The following is a 24,722-nucleotide window of genomic DNA, read 5'->3' as shown; positions in this document are numbered from 1 at the left end:
CGACAGTATTAGCAAATAATGAACAAATACATTAAAACTACAACAGCACAAGGGAAAACAATGAAACCTAGTTACATTTTGTGCTAATGTCTGAGACTGAGTGAGTAGGCCCATATATCATGGATTGGATTGCAGCCATGCACCAGGCAGTATTTCTTACATTTTATCCAAATAATCGTAATATGGCAATTACAATAAATGACAGTTCTGACATTTCAGGACAACCTGAGACCAATCTCAAGAGTCGAGACCATCATTTGAGAAACCCAAAGGAGAAATAGGAAAGTGTTTTTTTGCAGGGGTTTCTGCCTTGCAATTAGCGTCACCACTGCACTTAACTCATTACAATTTGCTCTGCAGGGCTTTGCCTTGAGAGTTGACGCTTGACTGCACTGAAGGGGGATTTCTCCTAACTCTTTAGTGCCGTGCTGTTTGCCAGCTCTTTATGCCTGATCAGCTTGCCAGTTCTGCCTTCATGACTAATCACTCAAAATACCTGAGTGAGACCAAAAGGGGGGCTTCTTCATTCTTCACCATGGAAAAAATGCAATTACATGGACCCCATCAACTTGGTGGCTGTGCCTGGCAGGTTAAAGTGCCAATGTACAAGTATGAGGGTATGGCTAAGCTAAATACACATCTTTGGCCTGTGAATATCTGAGGGTTTGCCTATCTGTCTGTCTGTGAGTTTGGGTCACAGTATGCTGTGTACTGCATGCATTATGAAACAGGTTGGTTTAGCCTTGCAGGCCCTCGCCCCAGGCAGTCTGCCCCCAGTTTGGGGATGTCTGGCTCCCTCTATGAATTATGAAAGGTAATCCTGCTCCTCAGGTCTCCCAGCGGCCTACACAGGGATTTGGGCACGTTGGCCCATCTCAGCCAGTGTCAGAGGGCATTTGTGTTGTGTGAGTGCACCAAGGGTGTCTCTGATAATGCCATGTGGGCGTGTCTGGGCTGCTTCCCCCTACGCCCCCCTGTAGACTGCATTAGTGTTGGGTCAGCAGGGCTAAGTGGGCATGCATTCCTCCAGTAGAATAGATAGGAGACAGGGTGTGGGTGCAGAGAGTCAGCCAGCCACACACTCCACACTAATAGTCACGGTCTCAATTCTCTGCTGATTGCACCACACAACATTTTCACTTCAACCACTCCCCCTCCTGTCCTTCCTACCCCCCTCTCTGCCTCCAAGTCTGTTGACTACTAACTCGGTGATTGCAAAATCAGGGGGTCTGCCATAATATATGCACTGGCTAGACATTGTCAGCACTTTATCTGTTCTACATATTTCCCTTTTGCTGACAATATATTTTAAAAGGAAACATCTTTTTTTGTAAAAGCAATGAGCCATATGTGTTGATAAAACCAAAGCTAAGACTTTACTGTGTACAATTGTGACAGATACATTCTCAAGAAAATATTGCCTCTACCAAATGGAGGTTGATGCTCTTCAATGCTCTCCCAGCCCCCTCCCTGCCTCAGCCCCTCCCTGCTTTCTGTCTGCCTGGCTATGCATTATTGATGGAGTTTAAATTAAATGTGCCTTTGTTCCATGAGAGAGAGACACAAGGCGTGTTCCCCTCACTCACACTCACAGAGTAGTCAGGAGGAGCCTTCTGCCCTCTATCCCGGCATGCAGCGGGGGCTTCATCCATCACATTAAGAGGTGTTCACATCAATCATTAACAAGTAGCCCAATGTTGAGAGAATGGTGGACAGCTTGAAAAATATGTTAAGATGAAGCGGGACAGGGTGATGATGACCTTTCCCATTTCAAAAGATGTATTTAAGACTAAGGAATATATCAAGATGGGAACAGGGAAATTGCTGTGAATAAAAATTTATTTAATAGAGAGACAGGAAGAGATCAATGCTGCTCAGGTTTATTCTGAAATAAGTAAAAGTCTCAAACCAGACTCAACAGATAAGCCTCACCATCCTTTAAAGGGGGTTTAGTGTAGAGGACTCCTGATGGGTTGTGAATCACACTCAAATCCTGTTTCTTGGGCCACCACTTCACCTAGTAATTCCACAGGGGTTTTCTGCACTCTACTCTGCTGTAGGTACCTATAGTTTAGTAATATTCTAGTAACCTCTTAAAATATGTGTTAAGAGTTTGTGTACCGGTCAAGAAGACAAACAGGGCTATTCCTCTAAAGTAGTATTACCCCGTCTTTTGGGATTTAATATTCCTTCTGTCTTTCTTTGTCTGCTGTACTGTTTGCATAAAGACAAGCCAGAAACCAAACGCTCTTGTTGTCTCAAATCAACATACCTGCTGAAAATAGGGAACAATTTGAGGAATTCCAAATCTAAACCAGGTGCTTGGGTCATAAGATTAGAAATCCCCTTTGCGTGACCGTAAACCTTTAGCCTTTTCCTTCTCACACTTCTCCTGGTTAAAACACAGATTTTTGAGTCTAGGCTCTGTATCTAAACAAATCCCCTGGCGACCTCCAGAGCTATTGGTCAGGTTTCTCTTTGAAAGAGATGTCAGTCACACACACACACACACACACACACACACACACACACACACACACACACACACACACACACACACCTCGTGTGCGCACATTCAGTGCCTTCGGAAAGTATTCAGACCCCTTGACTTTTTCCCCATTTGTTATGTTACAGCCTTATTCTAAAATTGATTAAATTGTTTTCACCGTCATCAATCTACACACAATACACCATAATGACAAAACAAAAACAGGTTTTTAGAAATGTTTGCTAATTTATACAAAAAAAACCAGAAATATCACATTTACTTAAGTATTCAGACACTTTACTCAGTGCTTTGTTGAAGCACCTTTGGCAGCGATTACAGCCTCGAGTCTTCTTGGGTATGTTGCTACAAGCTTGGCACACCTGTATTTGGGGAGTTTCTCCCATTCTTCTCTGCAGATCCTCTCAAACTCTGTTAGGTTGGATATGGAGTGTTGCTGCACAGCTATGTTCAGGTCTCTCCAGAGATGTTCGATCAGGTTCAAGTCCGGGCTCTGGCTGGGCCACTCAAGGACATTCAGAGACTTGTCCTGAAGCCACTCCTACGTTGTCTTGGCTGTGTGCTTATGGTAATTGTCCTGTTAGAAGGTGAACCAGTCTGAGGTCCTGAGCGCTTCTCATTAAGGATCAAGGTTTTCATCAAGGATTTCTCTGTAATTTGCTCCGTTCATCTTTCCCTCGATCCTGACTAGTCTCCCAGTCCCTGCCGCTGAAAAACATCCCCACAGCTTGATGCTGCCACCACCATGCTTCACCGTAGGGATGGTGCCAGGTTTCCTCCAGACGTGGCACTTTTCTATTCAGGTCAAAGAGTTCAATCTTGGTTTCATCAGACCAGAGAATCTTGTTTCTCGTGGTCTGAGAGTCTTTAGGTGCCTTTTGGCAAACTCCAGCAGGCTGTCATGTGCCTTTTTCTGAGTAGTTGCTTCCGTCTGGTCACTCTACCGTAAAGGCCTGATTGATGGAGAGCTGCAGAGAAGGCTGTCCTTCTGGAAGGTTCTCCCATCTCCACAGAGGAACTCTAGTGCTCTGTCAGAGTGACAATCGGGTTCTTGGTCACCTCCCTGACCAAGGCCCTTCTCCCCAGATTGCTCAGTTTGACCGGGCGGCCAGCTCTAGGAAGAGTCTTGGTGGTTCCAAACTTCTTCCATTTCAGAATGATGGAGGGCACTGTGTTATTGGGAACCTTCAATGCTGCAGATATTTTTTGGCACCTTTCCCAGATCTGTGCCTCGACACAATCCCGTCTCGGAGCTCTACAGACAATTCCTTCGACCTCATGGCTTGGTTTTTTCTGTGACATGCACCGTCAACTGTGGGACCTTTTATAGACAGTTGTGCGCCTTTCCAAATTTACCACAGGTGGTCTCCAATCAAGTTGTAGTAACATCTCAAAGATGATCAATGGAAACAGGATGCACCAGAGCTCAATTTCGAGTCTCATTGCAAAGTGTCTGAATACTTATGTAAATAAGGTATCTGTTTTTTATTTTTAATAGATTTGCTAATATTTCTAAAAACCTGTTTTTGTTTTGTCATTGGGGTATTGTGTGTAGATTGCTGAGGATTTTTATTTATTTAATCCATTTTAGAATAAGGCTGTAATGTAACCAAATGTGAAAGAAGTCAAGGGGTCTGTCACACACAGGTCTGTCAATCCTTTGTACATGGGGTCTGAATACTTTCCGAAGGCACTGTATGCACGCACACACACACACACACACACACACACACACACACACACACACACAAACAGAATCTTCTTTTCCTCTATTACAAAACTTTCAAACATCTAAATCTGGTGTACTAGTGTCTCTGGTGCCACATCTAATGTGTAATCTAATGCATCTTCAGCTGATCATATCTGATATAAGGGCCATGAATTTTACCTGCCTGGTATCCATGCCAACATGAACACTCTTTTCAAATTTGTAAGAATACAGAGCTCTATGACAGACAGAGACCTTGGCGATGTTTCTGTAAATAAAGAAAGCAAACACAGAGAAGGCTTTGTTAATTTCATAAGGGAAAATGATAGACTCTAACTCTTCATATGGCTGACCAGAATTACAGCAGGCCAGGTCTGTCAATCCTTCGTACATCTCCTGTCTGACCAATTCAAACACAGTGCCATGCAAATGGTTGAACAGTAATATAATCCCCCAAATAATGTACAGCTGAATTAGTGTATTATTATCCTTACAGACGGATCAATAGAATAATTTGTCTCACCCCACTGGGCACACACTTGTTGAATCAACGTTGTTGACGTGGAACCCACGTGGAATAGATGTTGAATTGACGTCTGTGCCCAGTGGGACTGCTCTTTATTTACAGCGAGCACAGTGCAGCACATGAGATAGTGATTGTTTCTTGTTTCTTTCATTCTGTTTTGAGTGTGGCTCCAAAAAGGTATAGTCTCTATAACCACATAAGATTTCCTATAAAGCTCCCACATTGGCAAAATTGAATCTCAACTGAATGCATGATTTCTTTCTATTCTGTACTGTATATAAAGCAACACAAATCTGTGGAAGGCAAGGCACTGGTTGCAGGCAGCTGGTTCCCCCAACAATACTAACAGGCACATACCTAACACAAATCACATCATGAGCATGCATTATTGTGTTACTGTAATGGTCATGTGTTCCATCCGGCCTGTCAAGTTAGGCTCAGACAAATACAGTAGCAACAGGAGCAGAGCAAACAAACAGAAGACAGAGTTCCAAACCAACCACTCTCCAGATTAGATCCCCCCCCAAGAACATTAACATTTTAGAGAGCCCATCTGTAGCTAAAGGTTAATGTCCACACTATTAGAGAAGCACACGCCTGTCCTTGTTTTAATTCACTTATAAAGAAGCCCTTATAAAGAGAGGGGAGATTTACACCTAACACACAATTACACTAATCATTATGGAGGATACTTACCCATCTGATTTATCCTCTGCTGTTTTAAAATGGGTCATCCTGTCACAGAGTGATGGCCTACATAACTGGGTGTGAATTCATAATTAGATTATTTTCTAACAAGGCTGAGGACAGTGCCTCAACTTTTCCCACCTGTTTCAGGCAGATCACTTTTCATAGGGTCACACCACATATTCACCTTGTATTTTTTAGGACACCATTATCAAAGGCAGGCCACTCACTTTACCTGTGAAGAATATGGTGCTAAGATTACTTTAAAGAGACATCCCTAGTGAATCATGCTCTAATTTAAAGGTGCTATGGACTGAAATGCCAGTTAAACAATAAAGGCACTCCATACCACTGCATTGCAGACAGCACATGCTTATCTTTGAGGATTCCTACCTATCACAATATCCTTTGTTAGTTAGAGTAAGCAGACTCTCCAACATTAACCCTATGCTGAAAAACTGAAAATGGTGGTTAGATACCCCCTAGTGGAAAGATGCTGGAAGAGCAGCACATACTGCTATGAACAGATCTAACACGTGTACTGTATGATAATGAATAGACAGTCTATGTTTGCGTTCCATCAAATAGGCTCCTTCATTTCTCACCCAGATTTGTAGCCCTACATTTTTTTATAACAAGATGATTTAGGGTCACTTCCATTTCAACCAAGTCAAGGAAGGTATTAATCAAGTTGTAATTGGCCATCATTTTCTGTGAGTTTTGAAAGTTTAAATGAACAAAATGTAATCATTTTCTGATTTTCACATGAAATCGAACTGACCACAACTCTGCAATGAAACAAGGATCTCTGGTTTTGAGTATAGTAGCCTTCGCTCTACAAGCGGCTGTAAAATGAGTAAGATCTAAAGTTGTCCGTACGCTTGAGCTATAATTTGACATTTACCATTATTTGTTTTTTGTTGTGTCTCAATGAGCCACTAGGCTATAAATAGGAGCTAAGTGCAATAGCCAGGTCACTCTGAGGAAAACGCCAGCTTGACGTCAACACGTTAGTCACCTGTCTGCATCCTGTACAATGGATTAAAGTGAACAATAAGAAATCAATCTCTGCCATTTGTGTTGAGTGCTCCAACTCCCTTTCACCTCGAATTAGTCCTTTTGGAAGTTTTTCTTGGTAAGCCATTCTGGAGATTTTTGTCATTGTTGTTGTGCACCCCTCCTTTCCTTTGTTTGCTAAGATGTGAAGGCCCACCTGAACTCTTGTCCGTATGTGTGTTGATATCATGCTATAGTGAAGGTTTCTACTGATGGTACAATTAGACACATAGCCATATTGATCCTGCAAGCTTCGATATAATGCAAACGTGAAGAAATGACAGAAATATATACATAACTAAAACCATTCACTTCTTGGAAATAAGCAAAGGTTTCACAAGATACATTTTAAAAATCAATCCAAAAGTAAAGCCACAGAAACCCACCTGAGTATCCATAATACAAGAATCACACAAGCCTGTAAGTTACAGGACGTCATACATGTAAGATTATTTGAAAGAGTCCTATTTTAGAAAGGAAAGTTTGCAGTCCTTAGTCTCACTTCATTTGGATATAAAGGTCATGACTTCACATGCATGAACTTGTTGGAAATAAATAGCACAATTAATCTTCATATTTCTGGAATATGGATTTTTTTAAAGACAGACGTACACATGCCACTTTTACTCATCCTTATGGAATCTTATATCACTTGAATGCAGGGTACACTCATTTGCTACCAATATTTAATTCTACATGTCCCATCTTTCCATATAACATGCACAACAAAGATCAAGATCACAATAACCTAAAGTTTTGAATAAAACTTTAAAATGCAGCTCTGGATTGTACATATATTACACTGTCCATGTTGCCTACCCAACTAAAGCTAAGGTTTCTCACAGGGTCAATAGTCTGTTTACAATGGTCACGGTCCATCCTACTTGTTAGCACAGTTATTACCTGGGATATCCATAAGGTTTTAAACCAATGAGAATGTTCATGATTACCGACCCTGTAACAGTTTCTCAAGAGGTCCAAAGAAACAAACAACGCCAAAACAATAGTCAAGGTTGAGTGAGTACAAGAGAACACTACTCTTTTGTTCTACATTTATATAAAAACATAAAAAATGTATCCCAGCCCCCGTCTGCGCAGGAGGCCTTTTGGTAGGCCGTCACTGTAAATAAGAATTTGTTCTTAACTAACTTGCCTAGTTAAATAAAGCTTAAATAAAAATAAATCAAATACACCAGTACTGAAATGTAACCCTGTTGAACTCATGTCCTGTCTCTGTCTCCTGATGAGGGCTTTGGCATGGCTGTCTGGCACTGGCATTAGCTTAACCACATCCTTTTGCAATAAAAGGTTGCAGCCATCATTAGAGCAGCCACACCAACCACAATGAGAACTGCCATGGCAATCTCCAGGCCAGATGCTCCCCGGCCGCTCCCTTGGCCACCAGAAAGCACTGTTCATAAAGGGGAGAGGGAGCAACATGATACACTACACCAACAGCCAATGGAAGATCAGCTCTGACCTTCCTGTTAGAATGATGTTAACCACTTTAAAAGTGAAAGGTTTGCTGTCATACGATAGAGTTAATGTGATAAAGAAAAACATACCCTCTTCTTTGGAAGTAAGAGAGGCTGGAAAAGAGAGAAAGAGTATTCATAAGATTATTTCAAATAAATGGGCATTACATGTGAGTATTGGAAATGGAAAACAATAGAAATGCCTAGTGAACATGAAATTCTTTACATTAACAAATGTATTTTAGGAAAGCTATGTGGTCTTAATATTGGCACATATAATATAACATATAGATACATAGAGAGTAGACATACAGCTCTCTGCCATGGTCTTGATGGGTCCTGATGTGAAGAGAGCTTCATCTGAAATCTCATCCTGGCCGATGGGGGTTTCTGCAGCCCTCCTCCGCCTCCTGTTGAATTGCTATGTGGTGGGAGAGAAAGAAAGAATACAGAAAAGTGAGTACCGTGCTGGTATAGTGACCATGCTATTCCTCAATAAATTGTTTATACAGTTATCTATACCTAACATATAGCAACAAACTATGCTGTAACCTGGACTCAAGGGTAGATGTAACAAAGTATAATAAAATGTGGTACACTGAAATTAGTATGATATGTTACATTTGACATGCATGTATTATTTTGTGGAAGTTCATCATCCATTTCATATGATACAAATTACTATTTGCATGATATGTTATAGAAATAGCACACTTTGGTTGCTAGACATTTGCATTATACTCCTACCTATCCACCCCGACCAACCACCCTCCTTTTGTTTTTGCCTTAAATAACCTTGTCTCATGTAACCATACCAAATGTAACATATCGCAATAATTTCAGTGTCCCGGTTTTTCGTTTACTATGTTACATCTAGTCTATGAGACCAGGCTGCAAATTTAGACAGCTCAAATGTGACTTCTGGAGCAACCCACTAGTAAGGGTCACTAACTTTCTTTGGAACCTTTTTTAAAAATTAGAATTTGTAAAGCTGCCAACAACCAAAGCTGTGACATGTTATGGATGGATGGAGCATAACATTGTGTGGTCAGACCAATGGTACTGTACCTTGAAGGTCCTGCAGGTGGTCCGATCACAGAGGCGGGTGATGCAGTGCAAGTAGTAGGTGGAGACGGTCTGGTTCTGCTGCCTGCTCAATGAAGCAGAAGGCAGGGAAGTAGAAAATGGCCTTATGGCTGTTTCCATTCTTCAGCATGGTGGTAATCTGATCTATGGAGCACTTTTACAAAAAAGGTGAACCTCACAACTGCCCACACACAGGCAGGACAACACATCGATGAATACAGAAGGGGTATTAATGACTGATCTAAAAATCGTATTAATGTTATTTATTCACCTTGGTGCCTAGACAAAGTGGCTACTCCGATTTGCATTGAGCTCACTAGATAAAGAGGAACCTGGACGGAGATAGTTAAATTCTTTAGTGAGAAGGTACACTGTGTCTGAATGCAGAGGCAAGACATTAAATCAAGCCCAGTCTTAAAATTATTACTAATTTGATGTGAACTTGGCTACTAACACTTTTTCCAAATTTGATCGAGTGTTTTTTTCTTTTTTTGTCTAACAATACAAAGAGATTCAAGAATGTTAAGACGGAAACGTAGCATCGGTCCAGAAGCACATGGTATCTGTAGAGAAAGAGGGAGGTCATCAGAACAGAGTCAAACACTTCAGATCACAAGTAGAACCTTATACACATTATTTAACAGTTTCAGTTTGGAACAGAACTGATAGTAATTATGACGAAGGCTAAGAGGGAACACACGAGAAGGTTCTTACTAGGACGTCAGGTTGGCAGCTAAAACCTGAACGTAGACATTAGTCCTCAGCTCAATACCCAGAGGAGGGATAACCAGGGGTGTGGTATAGTTTGCATCCTGGTGAAGGAATAAAGGAAGATGGCACCATTATAAAAGCACACTAAGATCAGACAGGTTTACACATGTTGGAATGGGATTACAGTTATTTTATAAGGGGGCAGCACATTGGAAAGTTGGCACTTTGCCATGTCGGAGCTGTGTGTATTTGAATAGGTGGTGGTTGTGTTATCCTACCCTGAACAGGGCCGTGCTCAAAGCACTGATGAAGCTACCATTGTTGTCCTTCACAGCAATGGAGGAGGCTGACCTGAAGATGGGTTCCAGTGTAGCTGACTGATTACTACAGCAGGACCCAGGCTAACACTCACTCCCCACAGAAACATCAACTGCTTTGAACTGTGTTTGAACTGTGCAATATCATACTGCAAACAAAACTGTTCGGGCTCCCAATTTCAATTGCTGAGCAGTGTCTGAATTTCAAATGTAAGCGATATATCCAGTAAATCTTTTTACTTACATGTCCACCTGGGTGTTGTTGACGAGGTATGTTGACTATGTGGCTTTGAAGGTTGCTGTGTACAAGCAAACCAGAAAATGAGATCTTATTCCCTTGAAGTTTATTTTAGACTGAAAGCCAACACCTGTTCTTCAACTCGGCTACTTTAGTCTAAATGGACTTTCAATTTAGTGATACTTTCTAGCTCGTGATAAGGTACGTTTCAAAAGTTTTAAAAGATTCACAGGGATCGAAACATACATTCTTTGCTCCCCCATTCCCCTCAGTCAAGGTTAGTGGTGCTGCGAGTGTTCCCTCAAACACAAGGCTGCCCAACCCTCTTCCTGGAGCTCTACTGTCCTGTAGGTTTTCAGTCCAACCCTAATTTAGCTTATCTGATTCAACTAGTTAAGGTCTTGTTGAGCAGCTAATTAGTAGAATCAGGTGAGTTAAATTAGGGTGGGACTGAAAACCCACAGGACTGTAGATCTCCAGGAAGAGGGTTGGGCAGGCCTGCTCTAACGCAACACTCCTCCAGGGCAGAAGGAGAGCATACAGAAACATTCTCCTATTAGTAATCAAGAAGACACTCCCGCAGGCGTCCCCTTGGCGAACGGGAAAGTTGAATCTCAGGACAGGAGGATTCACTCTGGTGTCCAGAGTTCCCTTCCAGACTGTGTTATCCATGATGTGGTTCAGGATCAACAGACTCTCATTGTATTCAGTGTAGATGGCAGGGCAGATTTGAGTAGCAAGGTCAATGGAGGAGGTCCCACAGACCACAGAGATGACTGTGTATTCTGATAAATGCAGGAAGACACTGAATGAGATTGAAGACATTCAAATGAATTCTGAGCCAATACATACAGATAAACCACTGTAGTTTAAGTGTCCCTGCTCTGAAGCAATCTAGCTGTTTTAGACATGATTCAAATAACAACTTAACAAGACTCTAACCCTAACCGTCTCAAATCCTTTTATCATAAACACTGTCTTATATGAAGCTGAGATGGTTAGGCTTAGCTACAGTAAACAAGAGTTGAAATGGAGAGTCAATGTTGTTACTATGCCTGGTAGTTACAAAACCCACATTCAGCAGGGTTGAGGGCCTGATCATGTCCCACAATATCATGATGAGGAAGCTGGATAAAGCCATCTCACCAATCTGTCTCGCTGAAGATCTGCAGCAAAACACACAGATTTCAATGTCAAGTATAACATTTAAAAATCTAAACCAAGGTGTAAAATACAATTTCAAGACTAGCATAAAATACTATGGGATGACTCCTTATTCCTAGATGTGTGCAGTCTGTAGTACAAGTTGTCTTTTCTAATAGCTTAGACCTTACCTCTTTAGTCTCTTATCTGACATTTAACATAACATTTAAGTCATTTAGCAGACGCTCTTATCCAGAGCGACTTACAAATTGGTGCATTCACCTTATGATATCCAGTGGAACAACCACTTTACAATAGTGCATCTAAATCTTTTAAGGGGGGGGGGGGGGTTAGAAGGATTACTTTATCCTATCCCAGGTATTCCTTAAAGAGGTGGGGTTTCAGGTGTCTCCGGAAGGTGGTGATTGACTCCGCTGTCCTGGCGTCGTGAGGGAGCTTGTTCCACCATTGGGGTGCCAGAGCAGCGAACACTTTTGACTGGGCTGAGCGGGAACTGTGCTTCCTCAGAGGTAGGGAGGCGAGCAGGCCAGAGGTGGATGAACGCAGTGCCCTTGTTTGGGTGTAGGGCCTGATCAGAGCCTGAAGGTACGGAGGTGCCGTTCCCCTCACAGCTCCGTAGGCAAGCACCATGGTCTTGTAGCGGATGCGAGCTTCAACTGGAAGCCAGTGGAGAGAGCGGAGGAGCGGGGTGACGTGAGAGAACTTGGGAAGGTTGAACACCAGACGGGCTGCGGCGTTCTGGATGAGTTGTAGGGGTTTAATGGCACAGGCAGGGAGCCCAGCCAACAGCGAGTTGCAGTAATCCAGACGGGAGATGACAAGTGCCTGGATTAGGACCTGCGCCGCTTCCTGTGTGAGGCAGGGTCGTACTCTGCGAATGTTGTAGAGCATGACCCTACAGGATCGGGTCATCGCCTTGATGTTAGTGAAGAACGACAGGGTGTTGTCCAGGGTCACGCCAAGGTTCTTAGCACTCTGGGAGGAGGACACAAGGGAGTTGTCAACCGTGATGGCGAGATCATGGAACGGGCAGTCCTTCCCCGGGAGGAAGAGCAGCTCCGTCTTGCCGAGGTTCAGCTTGAGGTGGTGATCCGTCATCCACACTGATATGCCTGCCAGACATGCAGAGATGCGATTCGCCACCTGGTTATCAGAAGGGGGAAAGGAGAAGATTAATTGTGTGTCGTCTGCATAGCAATGATAGAAGAGACCATGTGAGGATATGACAGAGCCAAGTGACTTGGTGTATAGCGAGAATAGGAGAGGGCCTAGAACAGAGCCCTGGGGGACACCAGTGGTGAGAGCACGTGGTGCGGAGACAGATTCTCGCCACGCCACCTGGTAGGAGCGACCTGTCAAGTAGGACGCAATCCAAGCGTGGGCCGCGCCGGAGATGCCCAGCTCGGAGAGGGTGGAGAGGAGGATCTGATGGTTCACAGTATCAAAGGCAGCAGATAGGTCTAGAAGGATGAGAGCAGAGGAGAGAGAGTTAGCTTTAGCAGTGCGGAGAGCCTCCGTGACACAGAGAAGAGCAGTCTCAGTTGAATGCCCAGTCTTGAAACCTGACTGATTAGGATCAAGAAGGTCATTCTGAGAGAGATAGCAGGAGAGCTGGCCAAGGACGGCACGTTCAAGAGTTTTGGAGAGAAAAGATAGAAGGGATACTGGTCTGTAGTTGTTGACATCGGAGGGATCGAGTGTAGGTTTTTTCAGAAGGGGTGCAACTCTCGCTCTCTTGAAGACGGAAGGGACGTAGCCAGCGGTCAAGGATGAGTTGATGAGCGAGGTGAGGTAGGGGAGAAGGTCTCCGGAAATGGTCTGGAGAAGAGAGGAGGGGATAGGGTCAAGTGGGCAGGTTGTTGGGCGGCCGGCCGTCACAAGACGCGAGATTTCATCTGGAGAGAGAGGGGAGAAAGAGGTCAAAGCACAGGGTAGGGCAGTGTGAGCAGGACCAGCGGTGTCGTTTGACTTAGCAACGAGGATCGGATGTCGTCAACCTTCTTTTCAAAATGGTTGACGAAGTCATCCGCAGAGAGGGAGGAGGGGGGGGGGGGGGGGGGGTGGGGGAGGATTCAGGAGGGAGGAGAAGGTAGCAAAGAGCTTCCTAGGGTTAGAGGCAGATGCTTGGAATTTAGAGTGGTAGAAAGTGGCTTTAGCAGCAGAGACAGAAGAGGAAAATGTAGAGAGGAGGGAGTGAAAGGATGCCAGGTCCGCAGGGAGGCGAGTTTTCCTCCATTTCCGCTCGGCTGCCCGGAGCCCTGTTCTGTGAGCTCGCAGTGAGTCGTCGAGCCACGGAGCAGGAGGGGAGGACCGAGCCGGCCTGGAGGATAGGGGACAGAGAAAATCAAAGGATGCAGAAAGGGAGGAGAGGATGGTTGAGGAGGCAGAATCAGGAGATAGGTTGGAGAAGGTTTGAGCAGAGGGAAGAGATGATAGGATGGAAGAGGAGAGAGTAGCGGGAGAGAGAGAGCGAAGGTTGGGACGGCGCAATACCATCCGAGTAGGGGCAGAGTGAGAAGTGTTGGATGAGAGCGAGAGGGAAAAGGATACAAGGTAGTGGTCGGAGACTTGGAGGGGAGTTGCAATGAGATTAGTGGAAGAGCAGCAGCTAGTAAAGATGAGGTCAAGCGTATTGCCTGCCTTGTGTGTAGGGGGGGAAGGTGAGAGGGTGAGGTCAAAAGAGGAGAGGAGTGGAAGGAAGGAGGCAGAGAGGAATGAGTCAAAGGTAGACGTGGGGAGGTTAAAGTCACCCAGAACTGTGAGAGGTGAGCCATCCTTAGGAAAGGAACTTATCAAGGCGTCAAGCTCATTGATGAACTCTCCAAGGGAACCTGGAGGGCGATAAATGATAAGGATGTTAAGCTTGAAAGGGCTGGTAACTGTGACAGCATGGAATTCAAATGAGGAGATATGAGACAGATGGATCAGGGGAGAAAGAGAGAATGTCCACTTGGGAGAGATGAGGATTCCAGTGCCACCACCCCGCTGGCTCGATGCTCTAGGGGTATGCGAGAACACGTGGGCAGACGAGGAGAGAGCAGTAGGAGTAGCAGTGTTATCTGTGGTAATCCATGTTTCCGTCAGCGCCAGGAAGTCTAGGGACTGGAGGGTAGCATAGGCTGAGATGAACTCAGCCTTGTTGGCCGCAGACCGGCAGTTCCAGAGGCTGCCGGAGACCTGGAACTCCACGTGGGTCGTGCGCGCTGGGACCACCAGGTTAGAGTGGCAGCGGCCACGCGGTGTGAAGCGTTTGTATGGCCTGTGCAGAGGGGAGAGAACAGGGATAGACAGACACATAGTTGACAAGCTACAGAAGAGGCTACGCTAATGCAAAGGAGATTGGAATGACAAGTGGACTACACGTCTCGAATGTTCAGAAAGTTAAGCTTACGTTGCAAAAATCTTATTGACTAAAATGACGAAAATGATACAGTACTGCTGGCTGGTGGAGTAGGCTAGCTAGCAGTGGCTGCGTTGTTGACTTTGTTTGAACGTGTAGCTGGCTAGGTAACCTCGATAGTTTCAGTACTACACCTTGTCATGATACAAAAGCAACTTTGTAGCTAGCTAACATAACACTAATCAAGACGTTCCTTTGTAATGTATGGCGTCGCGGGGGACGGAAATAGCTGGCTAGCTAACCTCGATAATTACTAAACTACACAATTATCAAGCTATGACAAAGACAACTATGTAGCTAGCTAGCTAACACTGCACTAGTCAAATCGTTCCGTTGTAATGTATTAGTATCTACAACGCTGCTAGTCGGTAACGGTTGGCTAGCTAGCAGTGGGTTTGATGATGACTAGGTGTGTTGACTAAGTCTGGAGTCTGGACAACGGCGTCGCGTCGCGGCTGGCTAGCTAACCTCGATAATTACTCTAAACTACACAATTATCTTAGATACAAAGACAGCAAAGACAACTATGTAGCTAGCTAACTAACACTGACACTAACACTACACTAATCAAGTCGTTCCGTTGTAATGTAATAGTTTCTACAGTGCTGCTAGTTGGTAGAAGTTGGCTAGTTGGCTAGCTAGCAGTGTTGACTAGCTAGCTAGCAGTGTTGACTACGTTAGGAGGACGAAAATAGCTAACCTCGATAATGACTCTAATTACTCTAAACTACACAATTATCTTTGATACAAAGACGGCTATGTAGCTAGCCAAGAAGAATTGCTCAGATCAAACAAATCAAACCGTTGTAATGAAGTGTAATATTACCTGTGGAGCGAAGCGAAGTGCGACTGCTCGCTCCAAACCGGAAGTACATCTGAATAATGATTGTTTACTGTCGACACAGTAAAGTGTTTTCATCCACGTTTAACCTGTCTGGGCTAGGGGGCAGTATTTTCACGGCCGGATGAAAAACTTACCCAATTTAAACAGGTTACTACTCTGGCCCAGAAACTAGAATATGCATATCATTAGTCGATTTGGATAGAAAACACTCTGAAGTTTCTAAAACTGTTTGAATGGTGTCTGTGAGTATATCAGAACTCATATGGCAGGCAAAAACCTGAGAAAATTCCAAGCAGGAAGTGGCCTGTCTGAGAAGTTGTAGTTCTTCTTTTGATTCTCTATCGAAACTACAGTATCTGTGGGGTTACGTAGCACTTTCTAAGGCTTCCATTGGCTCTCTAAAGCCTTCAGAAAGCGAATTGAGGCGTCTTCTGTCTCTGGGCAGAGTATAGTAGCTCAGTTTGTCAGTAGTCTGCCTGGTGACAAAGAGATTGGATATGCGCATTCACGTGAGCACGCTGTTTTTTCTTTTCCTCTTTGAATGAATACACTATTGTCCGGTTGGAATATTATCGCTATTTTACGAGAAAAATACCATAAAAATTGATTTTAAACAACGTTTGACATGCTTCTAAGTACGGTAATGGAACATTTTGAATTTTTTTGTCTCTAAATGAGCTCGCGCATTACCCTTTGGATAGTGACCTGAACGCACGAACAAAACGGAGGTATTTGGACATAACTATGGATTATTTGGAACAAAAACAACATTTCTTGTGGAAGTAGCAGTCCTGCGAGTGCATTCTGACGAAGATCAGCAAAGATAATAACATTTTTCTAATAGTAATTCTGAGTTTAGTGTGCCCCAAACTTGGCGGGTGTCTGAAAAACTCACCGTGATGGCTGAGCTATGTACTCAGAATATTGCAAAATGTGCTTTCGCCGAAAAGCTATTTTAAAATAAGACATAGCGATTGCATAAAGGAGTTCTGTATCTATAATTCTTAAAATAATTATTATGTATTTTGTCAATGTTTATGATGAGTCATTTAGTAAAGTCACCGGACGTTTTGGGTGGGAATGCATGTTCTGAACATCACATGCCAATGTAAAAAGCTGTTTTTGGATATAAATATGAACTTGATTGAACAAAACATGCATGTATTGTATAACATAATGTCCTAGGAGTGTCATCTGATGAAGATCATCAAAGGTTAGTGCTTCATTTAGCTGTGTTTTGGGTTTTTGTGACATATATGCTTGCTTGGAAAATGGCTGTGTGATTATTTTTGTCTATGTACTCTCCTAACATAATCTAATGTTTTGCTTTCGCTGTAAAGCCTTTTTGAAATCGGACAATGTGGTTAGATTAACGAGAGTCTTATCTTTAAAATGGTGTAAAATAGGTTTTTGTATTTCGCGCCATGCGATCCCATTGGCTGTTGGCTAGGGGTTCCGCTGGCGGAACGCCTAGATGTAAGAAGTTTTAATATGATGATTTCAAATACATTACAGTGAGCAAGTACTGATTACAGTTATCAAAAACATTTTGAACAAATTCAATTCTTCCTGACAGTGTTGGGTAAAGTACACAAATATGATTCACCATGGAATGACGCCACTGTGATTCACTCACGCATGTGATAGAGGGGATACTATCATGTGACTCCAATGCAAATAAAACCAAATATGATGTAAATGTCACCAAGAAATGTGCCCTGTGTGACTTCGAAAAGAGTGAGTGCACATACATTTTATTCATCATGTCTACATCTAGGGACCCTTCTAATTTGATCTGGAATCAGAAGTGGGACTGAACGGAACTGCATGAAGGACAGTGGTTACCTGGTCTTGTCAGGTGAGCCACCTGGGAAGGAAAAATATTTATTCTGATTAATAATAAACAATAATAATAATAAATAATAATAAATACAATTTCTATAGCGCTTTTCATTACAGAAGAAAAGTAATTTTTACTATTCTAATTATGTTAGTAACCAGTTTGTAATAGCATTAAGGCACCTCGGGGGTTTGTGATATATGGCCAATATACCACAGCTAATGGCTGTGTGCAGGCACTCCGTGTTGCGTCGTACATAAGATCAGCCCTTAGCCGTGGTATATTGGCCATATACCACACCTACTCAGGCCTTATTGTTTAAACGCAGCCTGGGTTTGGACCTGGCAGTGACCTGAACTTCGGTTGAATGTTGAATGTCCAAGGGAAAAAAAGCATAATAGCTTATCAAAGATAGTAAATCCAGAGGGTGATAACTGCTCTCATTTCTCTCCTCTCAGTCATCAGCGGCCATTGTGAACAGAGAATATAATGTATAATAGCTGCTGAAATATGGGATTAGTGCAATAAAGGGCCCAGATTACAGGATTGTTGTGTAGGTTACATTTCGACAATTGGCATGGAGTTAGACATGTGATAGCAGGCCACTGGGACCATATGCCTCTAATATGGAGGAAAACAGATCACAATCATCATAGAATTTAATTGCAATTGCTGGAATACAATCAGAAATAGCCATATGTATGCTGTATCTTTGTTTACAGACTGCCTGTGTACTTATTCAGAAAACTGGGAACATCTATAAGGGGGTCTACCTCTATTTTCTACAATAGCCAGAAACCTTCTGTGATTTTATTTGACCATGGGTAAAAGATACAATCAGGTTCGATTCAATTCTAGCTTGAAATCTAAAACATGGCACAACATCAGTGTTAAATTATACTGATACACTATAAATAAGGCCAGTAAATAATATCATTAGGCAGACTGATATGTAAAAGATTTATTTGAAAAATAACCCCCCACATGCAACTCCTTTCAACATGATTATAACTTTAAACACATAATACGAAGTTAGGCAATTACAGTACATTTTTTGCTTTCTTTTTTAAACTTTCCACATCAGTGAAGGCCAAATAGCAAATTCCCTAAAAAGGGGAAAAAACACATCATTCTCAAATAAAAAATGCACATAGGCTGAAGTCCTGACTTGAGCAAGATTTTTTTTTTTTTTAATTAAGCATTGATGTCACAAATATTCAAGTTATGTGGAAGTCAATATTTCAGCCATAATTAATACCAATAAGTACATATGGTATATAAATATTCATCATGATCATATATATATAAAATTGATCACTTCAATTCTCTTCACGTGTTAGTACTATACTTAAGACAGGTAGTGTGTTATAGAAATCAAATAGCTACAACAAGTAACATTTTGGTGTTGGTCTTTGTAGAGGATAGTAGCAGTCATCACCGGGTGTCAGGGTTATTTGTATGACCCTTCATTTCTTTAATGTAACTGATCCTGAGCCAAACAATCGATGACAAAAAGACACTAAGGTATTGAATAGATGGGAAATGAGCCTTCCATACTGACCTGGGTCAGTTTTATTACACACTACCTGTAAAAAACAATACACTGGTCTATCAATGGATCAAAATAAAGAATAGGAAAACAATTCATTAAATTGTTATTGAACATATACTATACCCTTGTACACAAAGGAGGAATTAACTATTTACAGTATCAATATGCGCTTGACTATGTGTATGTACACGTGAGTATGTGACTGAGAGTTTGGCATGACAGTGACTGTTACAGCTGCCGGATAAGAGTAAGTAAGAAACAGAGAGTAAGACCACGTTCAGGAAAGATAGAGTAGCTAAGTATACATTTCAGAAAATACAGGTCCCGCTCTACAATAACTGTTCCCATTATGTATTGATCTATTTACTTGGTAGTTACATAGTGAAACTATTGCTTGTGGCTAAACCTCCTCTTACTCTAGAATCATTATTTTAGGTCACAGTTATCTTTACTGGGAGTTTATATGCACCTGCCTATTTTAACTGCCGTGCAAATACATACTGTAGGTATTAGTTATAGTTAGATGGATAAGAGAGAGAGAGAAAAAAGTGAGGAGGAGAATGAGAGTGATAATGAGAAAGAGAGAGCACACGCACACCAGAGATTTATTTGAAGCCAGGGTTCCATGCTTCTGAGGGTGTGGCTGTAGGGAGGGGGGATCTGCGGAGGAGGCGGAGCGAAAGCAGGAAGAAGCCCAGACTGAACACGCCCAGAATAACCACACCCGACAGCAGAGCACTGGTCACTGGGTTCAATGGCAGCGAGGGGCCACTCGATGAAGCTGGATTACCACACACAAACACGCAAAGAGTAAGTATGGGCCGACACAAATACTCACTGATATAGGCTAAAATTACCCCAGTTAGTGGTAAAACTTGTATGAGTCACTTCCGCTGTAAATCCATGGATGTCAAAACATTATTTTGAAGCTAGTGAATGTATCAATAATGTAAAAATAATGTATAAAGGTTATAGAGTTTATAGATTAGAAAAATATATCACCTCTCAAGGCATTGCACAATCAGTGACAAAGCGAGAGAGCTTACCAAGTTGTGAGTTATTTGTTGGAGTTTCATCTGAAAAGAACCAAATCAATCATTGATGCTTTCATAGTTTCAACATTATTGAGGAAAACAACCATTCATTTTAATATAAAATGTACTGAATAACCACTGATTATACTGTCAAATCCCACCTCACCCTCCATCAATATATTGCAAGACTATACAGTATATAATCGAAAGGGATTATCATGTATAGGCTACATCATATCATACTGTACAGTTTTAATACTTACTCAAACTATATCATGGATATCAAAATAATCTAATTACAGTCAGACAAAACTATAGTCTAAGTTGAAGTGGTTATGGATGAAGAGGTGTACTGCGTACCAATCCTGGTGATGATGGGTCCAGCGGTGATGATGGCATCCCCAGATGACGGCCGAGTCTCCAGGCTCTCCTCTATGTCCCTCCTACGCCGACGCCCACAGATCTGGCCATATTAGATCAATATAAAATGACAGACACGTACCCCTTTATAAGATACTGTATTCAATAGGGAATAGTAAATAGTGACCAGGTATTACTGGACTATGTGAAGCTTCATATTGATCAGAAGACAAGATAGATGGTACATGTTTTCTGATATTTGCAGAGCATTGAAGTTCCCCCTACTGACTGTACTGATGTTGAACACATAATTTGGTAAGGTGTCAAATGTTCTTACCGGCATGAGCAGGACACAGTCATCTACCCGACACAGCTTGGTGACACAGTGCAGAAACACAGTGGACATCTTCTGGTGTCTGTGTTTGACGAAACGGAACACTTCGAAGGCAAAACGACCCATTTGACTCTTCCCATTCTCAAAAACAGTGGTCTGTGGGTCTTTATAGCATCTGTTTGGAAAGAGCATTGTACGCAAGCATGCACGCACACACAAACACACACACACACAAAATGCACTGAAACTACTGAAACGTTTAGACCTGTTTTAACTGCTCAACGAGAAAAATGTCCTATCAGTCATCATGAGAACCCATTATAGGGCCTCTATGATAAGTGGTTGAGGGTGAATGGGTAATGGGACACTTTTGTCGTTTATCCTGGCATCATTTGAGAAAAAGTGTGATTACCCAAAGAAAAGGTCATAGCGCAGTTCATCATTGGGATTCCCTGAGGGAGTGGTGTAACAGTAGTCCATCAAGATATTCCATCTAGAGAGAGACAAAACAGTACGGGGCTGATACAGGATAGAGATCTAACCACACAACACAACAGGACAGATCAGACATTCTTACCACCACCACTGGCGCCTTCACACAGTCATAGAGGACAGCTGAATGGTAATGAACCAAAGAGGATAGAACTGAATTGGTAGGGGGCATAGAGGTTTGGTCTTAAATTATAGCGTATGTGTATGGCATACTGTGCCTGACATAGTGCAGTTGTACTTGACTACTATATGAATTGTATGCCATCCAGGTTATGTGAGAGAAAGTCCCAGCAGGTTACAGCTATTCAATTCGTTTTGAAAACAGTGTATCATGGCGGAATCATAGCTTTCTGTTCACATCATGTTGGAAATGTTTGTGCTTCTCAGATCATATCCCCATCTGTATTGTGAATAATAGAAACTAGAACAAAAAATATAACTTTTTAATATCTGAAGATCTCCTCATCTCTCACCGTTTGTCCAGGTTTGTGGCTTTCACTGCAGCAAACACTCGGGTTTTCAAAGCCAGTCCGGCCATTGGGATAGAGAGTTGTTGGTTGTAGGTTGAGTCCTGCACAAACATGATTTTGTCCATGAATAAAAAAAGTTGCCTATTTTTATTATATGTCTATTTCTACCTAATAGAAATGTCTCGTCATTTGTTTAGTGTTTTGACGGGAGCATGTTCTAGCTATTATTTGACATTGGATTCCTACTATGAGGGACCTGTTATGAAGTCTTTGTGTGAGCTAAAAAAAACACTGATGTTGTGTACTCACATTGTAAAGGATCATACTCAATGTGCTCACAAAGGTACCATTGCTGTCCTTCACTGATATTGCAGCAGATGATCTAGAAAAGGTTCAAATTATTTAGTACAGTTTAGACGGGTAAACATGCTTTTGTTTTTTGAAATGTTGTTTATTGAAGTCTGCACTGAATATGAAAATACTGAAATATCCCTATTTATGTATTCAATACTTCAGTTTTATTCAAAATAAGCTCTTCAGGTGTTTATGACAGGCACCTACGATGCCAGCTGTGAGTTGTTGACCAGGTATTCCAGGGGGTAGCTGCAGCTGAATTTGTACAGCAGGCCAGGCAGATAGCTGATGATGGATGGCGGGTCTGGTGTGTCGATGTACCCTGAGATATTCCCAATCTGCACCAGTGACATGTTCCTGTAGACATTAGCCCCATAGGCTGTTGTCACCTGAAGACAGGGACATTGTCTCTAAATACACAATCCGGTACAACACCTACCATAGCCTCAAGCAAGACGTGCTCCCAAATTATAAAACACATTACATTCTGCTAGTCATACTAATACAACTGTGTAATTACAAAGCATAACTGTATATGTGTATGTGCGCGTGTCCGTCTGTGTGTGTGCGTGTTCCTCACCACCAGACTGTTTCCACAGGCCTCCAGTGTGCTGAGGCTGATGCTGAACAGTACTACCGTGGGGAACGTGTTGTTATTGATGAAGCCCCGGCAGTGGGTATCGCCATGGCGACCGTTGAGCGCAAGGTCTGCAACTGTGTAGCCGGAGAAGAGCACTGGGCAGAAGTTAATCTTCAAGGTCATGGTCTGAACACCGCAGTACACACTGATGTCGCGCTCCGCTAAAGAGAGAGAGATAAAAATGGATAAACAGTAATTCTAACAACAATTCTCAGACCTAAGAATAAGTGAAAATGATTTGAGAGGATAATTTACATAGAGATGAAATGACTGTCATGCTCACCGGGAAACCTACTGTGGTAGGTGGCATCACAGTTGTATCCATTAAACTGTGCCAAGACTGAAGTGGTCCTACTCATCAGCAGGAGGATCAAACATAAGCGCTCCATCTTACCACCTAGAGAGCGAGGTTCACACATTTCCATCCTTCAGAATGTCACAACTTATAACCCTCAAAATGTCTATTGTGTTGCAAGAATGTCTGAAACTGTACTGTATCTTCAAGTTATTTAAAAGCCCTTTCAAGCCCCCAAAGTCTTCCAACACCTTTCATCTAGACCTCCTCATAACATAAACCCTCTTGCCCTGGTCGCCTTACTGCCCCTCTTTTCCTTTACTCTAGTCCCCTAACTATTCTAACAAGTCCCCTCTTTCCAAGACCACCCACCCCCTTTTAATCCTGTTCCCTTATTTTTCTGGCCCCCTTGCTCTGGGCCTGAACCCATCTCACCTTGGTCTGTGTAGTGGCCAGCTCACCGGTGCTCCATGTGGTCTCGGCTGCAGCAAACAACCGAATGGACGGGACAGCTTTCTCCACAAAATGCGTGTGTGCCAACGTGCGTGCGTGAGTGAGTGCATATGTGTGTGCCCACGCAGAGAGAGAGAGAAACGGGGACTCGCTATGGAAACACTTCAACAAAAAGTGCTTCCCAGCAGAACATGGGAAACTCCATCAGAGGTGAATGGCCTGGACAAATCTTTTCACGGTGCTCGAAACCTGAGCGGGCTTGCAAGGTTCCCACTCATCTCCCCTTGGCCTGATCTCCGTCTGTCATCCCACACAAACAGCCTCCTCAGCAGGGGGCCCGGCCTGGGAATTAAGCTGTCATCAGGTGCTGAAGAGAGCAGGCCGCGGCCTACATTCACATGGACATAAAAGTCAACTCACGTCTGGTCTGCATGGTCTAATGCAGGGCTGTGTGTAGGTCATTGTGATGCACAGGGTATCACTTAGGGTAAAGTTAATTCAATGATTTAAACAGAAGAGTTTATGGTGTAGTTTGGACATACTTAGACTTGGAAGTTTTATTTTGAAAGTCTTTTACATTAAATTATATGACTTTTGATTACAAAAACACTAAATTAACCTCTAAATTAACATTTGTCATTGTTAGCACTGGTGCACCCAACAAATGTTAGGAACACACCAAACAGTATTTAGGAGCACCAGAAAATAGATTAATTTAAATTGATTTATATATGGCCTACACTAGGCCTATATGAATCCTTATTTTGAAGCTATACAGAAGCCTCTTTATTTTTTCCAGTGCCATCTTAAACTATACAGGTCAAGTTACCAGGTTATTAGCCAGCATGGTAACATGACTGGACAAGGTTGTTTTGCTATCAAACAAATAGTTAGCGACCCGCAAGTAGATTAAAACGGTATGTAACATGGTATATGAAATTATAATGACCACAATAAAAATACATCTGAGGTAATATGAGTTTTACATTTTTGAACGGTTTGGGCTAGAGACAGGATGGATCTAAATGGTAAAGGTGAGGCGGAACCATAACAGTCTTGAATACTACTCTTGGTACAGCGAAGCATCATCAGACGAGACGTGGCCGTGTGTTCATAGTTCTCTGGTGTTAAGTGAAGTGAATTTAACACTGCCGCTACCTCACTCTCCTAGATCCAACCA

The 24,722-nt window shown here is 42.6% G+C and overlaps 2 protein-coding genes across 9 annotated transcripts; both read right to left on the bottom strand.

Moving 5' to 3' along the window:
• Nucleotides 1-6,721: 6,721 nt before the first annotated feature.
• Nucleotides 6,722-10,662, bottom strand: LOC115163476 (zona pellucida-like domain-containing protein 1). Of its 7 annotated transcripts, XR_003869745.1 has the most exons (10): nucleotides 10,557-10,662; nucleotides 10,317-10,371; nucleotides 10,034-10,106; nucleotides 9,759-9,856; nucleotides 9,499-9,607; nucleotides 9,316-9,376; nucleotides 9,027-9,198; nucleotides 8,271-8,379; nucleotides 8,049-8,072; nucleotides 6,722-7,894 (listed from the first exon to the last, which is right to left on the bottom strand). XR_003869745.1 is itself a non-coding variant. In XM_029715390.1 (5 exons), exons 2-5 carry the CDS (start codon nucleotides 9,162-9,164, stop codon nucleotides 7,761-7,763), a joined length of 405 nt encoding a protein of 134 aa, XP_029571250.1. In that variant the 5' UTR covers nucleotides 9,165-9,198; nucleotides 9,316-9,475; the 3' UTR covers nucleotides 6,722-7,760. The 7 variants fall into 7 exon arrangements, 2 of the variants coding, with proteins under 2 accessions (XP_029571250.1, XP_029571249.1); XR_003869744.1 differs by having other exon boundaries at nucleotides 10,317-10,662; XR_003869749.1 differs by having other exon boundaries at nucleotides 9,027-9,108; nucleotides 10,317-10,662.
• A 7,754-nt stretch (nucleotides 10,663-18,416) lies between these two features.
• Nucleotides 18,417-23,601, bottom strand: LOC115163474 (zona pellucida-like domain-containing protein 1). 2 transcript variants are annotated; one of them, XM_029715388.1, is made up of 11 exons: nucleotides 23,525-23,601; nucleotides 23,078-23,191; nucleotides 22,735-22,955; nucleotides 22,362-22,543; nucleotides 22,110-22,182; nucleotides 21,804-21,901; nucleotides 21,251-21,331; nucleotides 20,842-21,013; nucleotides 20,505-20,607; nucleotides 20,157-20,186; nucleotides 18,417-19,891 (listed from the first exon to the last, which is right to left on the bottom strand). In XM_029715388.1, the coding sequence occupies exons 2-11, from the start codon at nucleotides 23,181-23,183 to the stop codon at nucleotides 19,716-19,718; spliced, it is 1,242 nt and encodes a 413-aa protein (XP_029571248.1). In that variant the 5' UTR covers nucleotides 23,184-23,191; nucleotides 23,525-23,601; the 3' UTR covers nucleotides 18,417-19,715. The 2 variants fall into 2 exon arrangements, with proteins under 2 accessions (XP_029571248.1, XP_029571247.1); XM_029715387.1 differs by lacking the exon at nucleotides 23,525-23,601 and having other exon boundaries at nucleotides 23,078-23,295.
• Between the last annotated feature and the right edge of the window lie 1,121 nt (nucleotides 23,602-24,722).

Source organism: Salmo trutta, chromosome 26, assembly GCF_901001165.1.
Source record: "Salmo trutta chromosome 26, fSalTru1.1, whole genome shotgun sequence".
Classification (NCBI taxonomy): Eukaryota; Metazoa; Chordata; class Actinopteri; order Salmoniformes; family Salmonidae; genus Salmo; species Salmo trutta.
This window is presented reverse-complemented; position numbering and strand designations above follow the sequence as displayed.

Excerpts from the sequence above, each read along its gene's own strand:
- LOC115163476 (XM_029715389.1), bottom strand. The coding sequence starts at position 9,442 with ATGTCTTGCCTCTGCATTCAGACACAGTGTACCTTCTCACTAAAGAAT. Across the intron at positions 9,109-9,315 it reads CACTTTGTCTAGGCACCAAG|GCAGCAGAACCAGACCGTCT; the intron begins GTGAATAAATAA and ends TTCATTGAGCAG. Across the intron at positions 8,073-8,270 it reads CAAGACCATGGCAGAGAGCT|CCTCTCTTACTTCCAAAGAA; the intron begins GTATGTCTACTC and ends TCTCTTTTCCAG.
- LOC115163474 (XM_029715387.1), bottom strand. The coding sequence starts at position 23,219 with ATGGAAATGTGTGAACCTCGCTCTCTAGGTGGTAAGATGGAGCGCTTA. Across the intron at positions 21,902-22,109 it reads TGAGTATGATCCTTTACAAT|GACTCAACCTACAACCAACA; the intron begins GTGAGTACACAA and ends ATGTTTGTGCAG. Across the intron at positions 20,187-20,504 it reads ACCCATCATCACCAGGATTG|ATGAAACTCCAACAAATAAC; the intron begins GTACGCAGTACA and ends GGTTCTTTTCAG.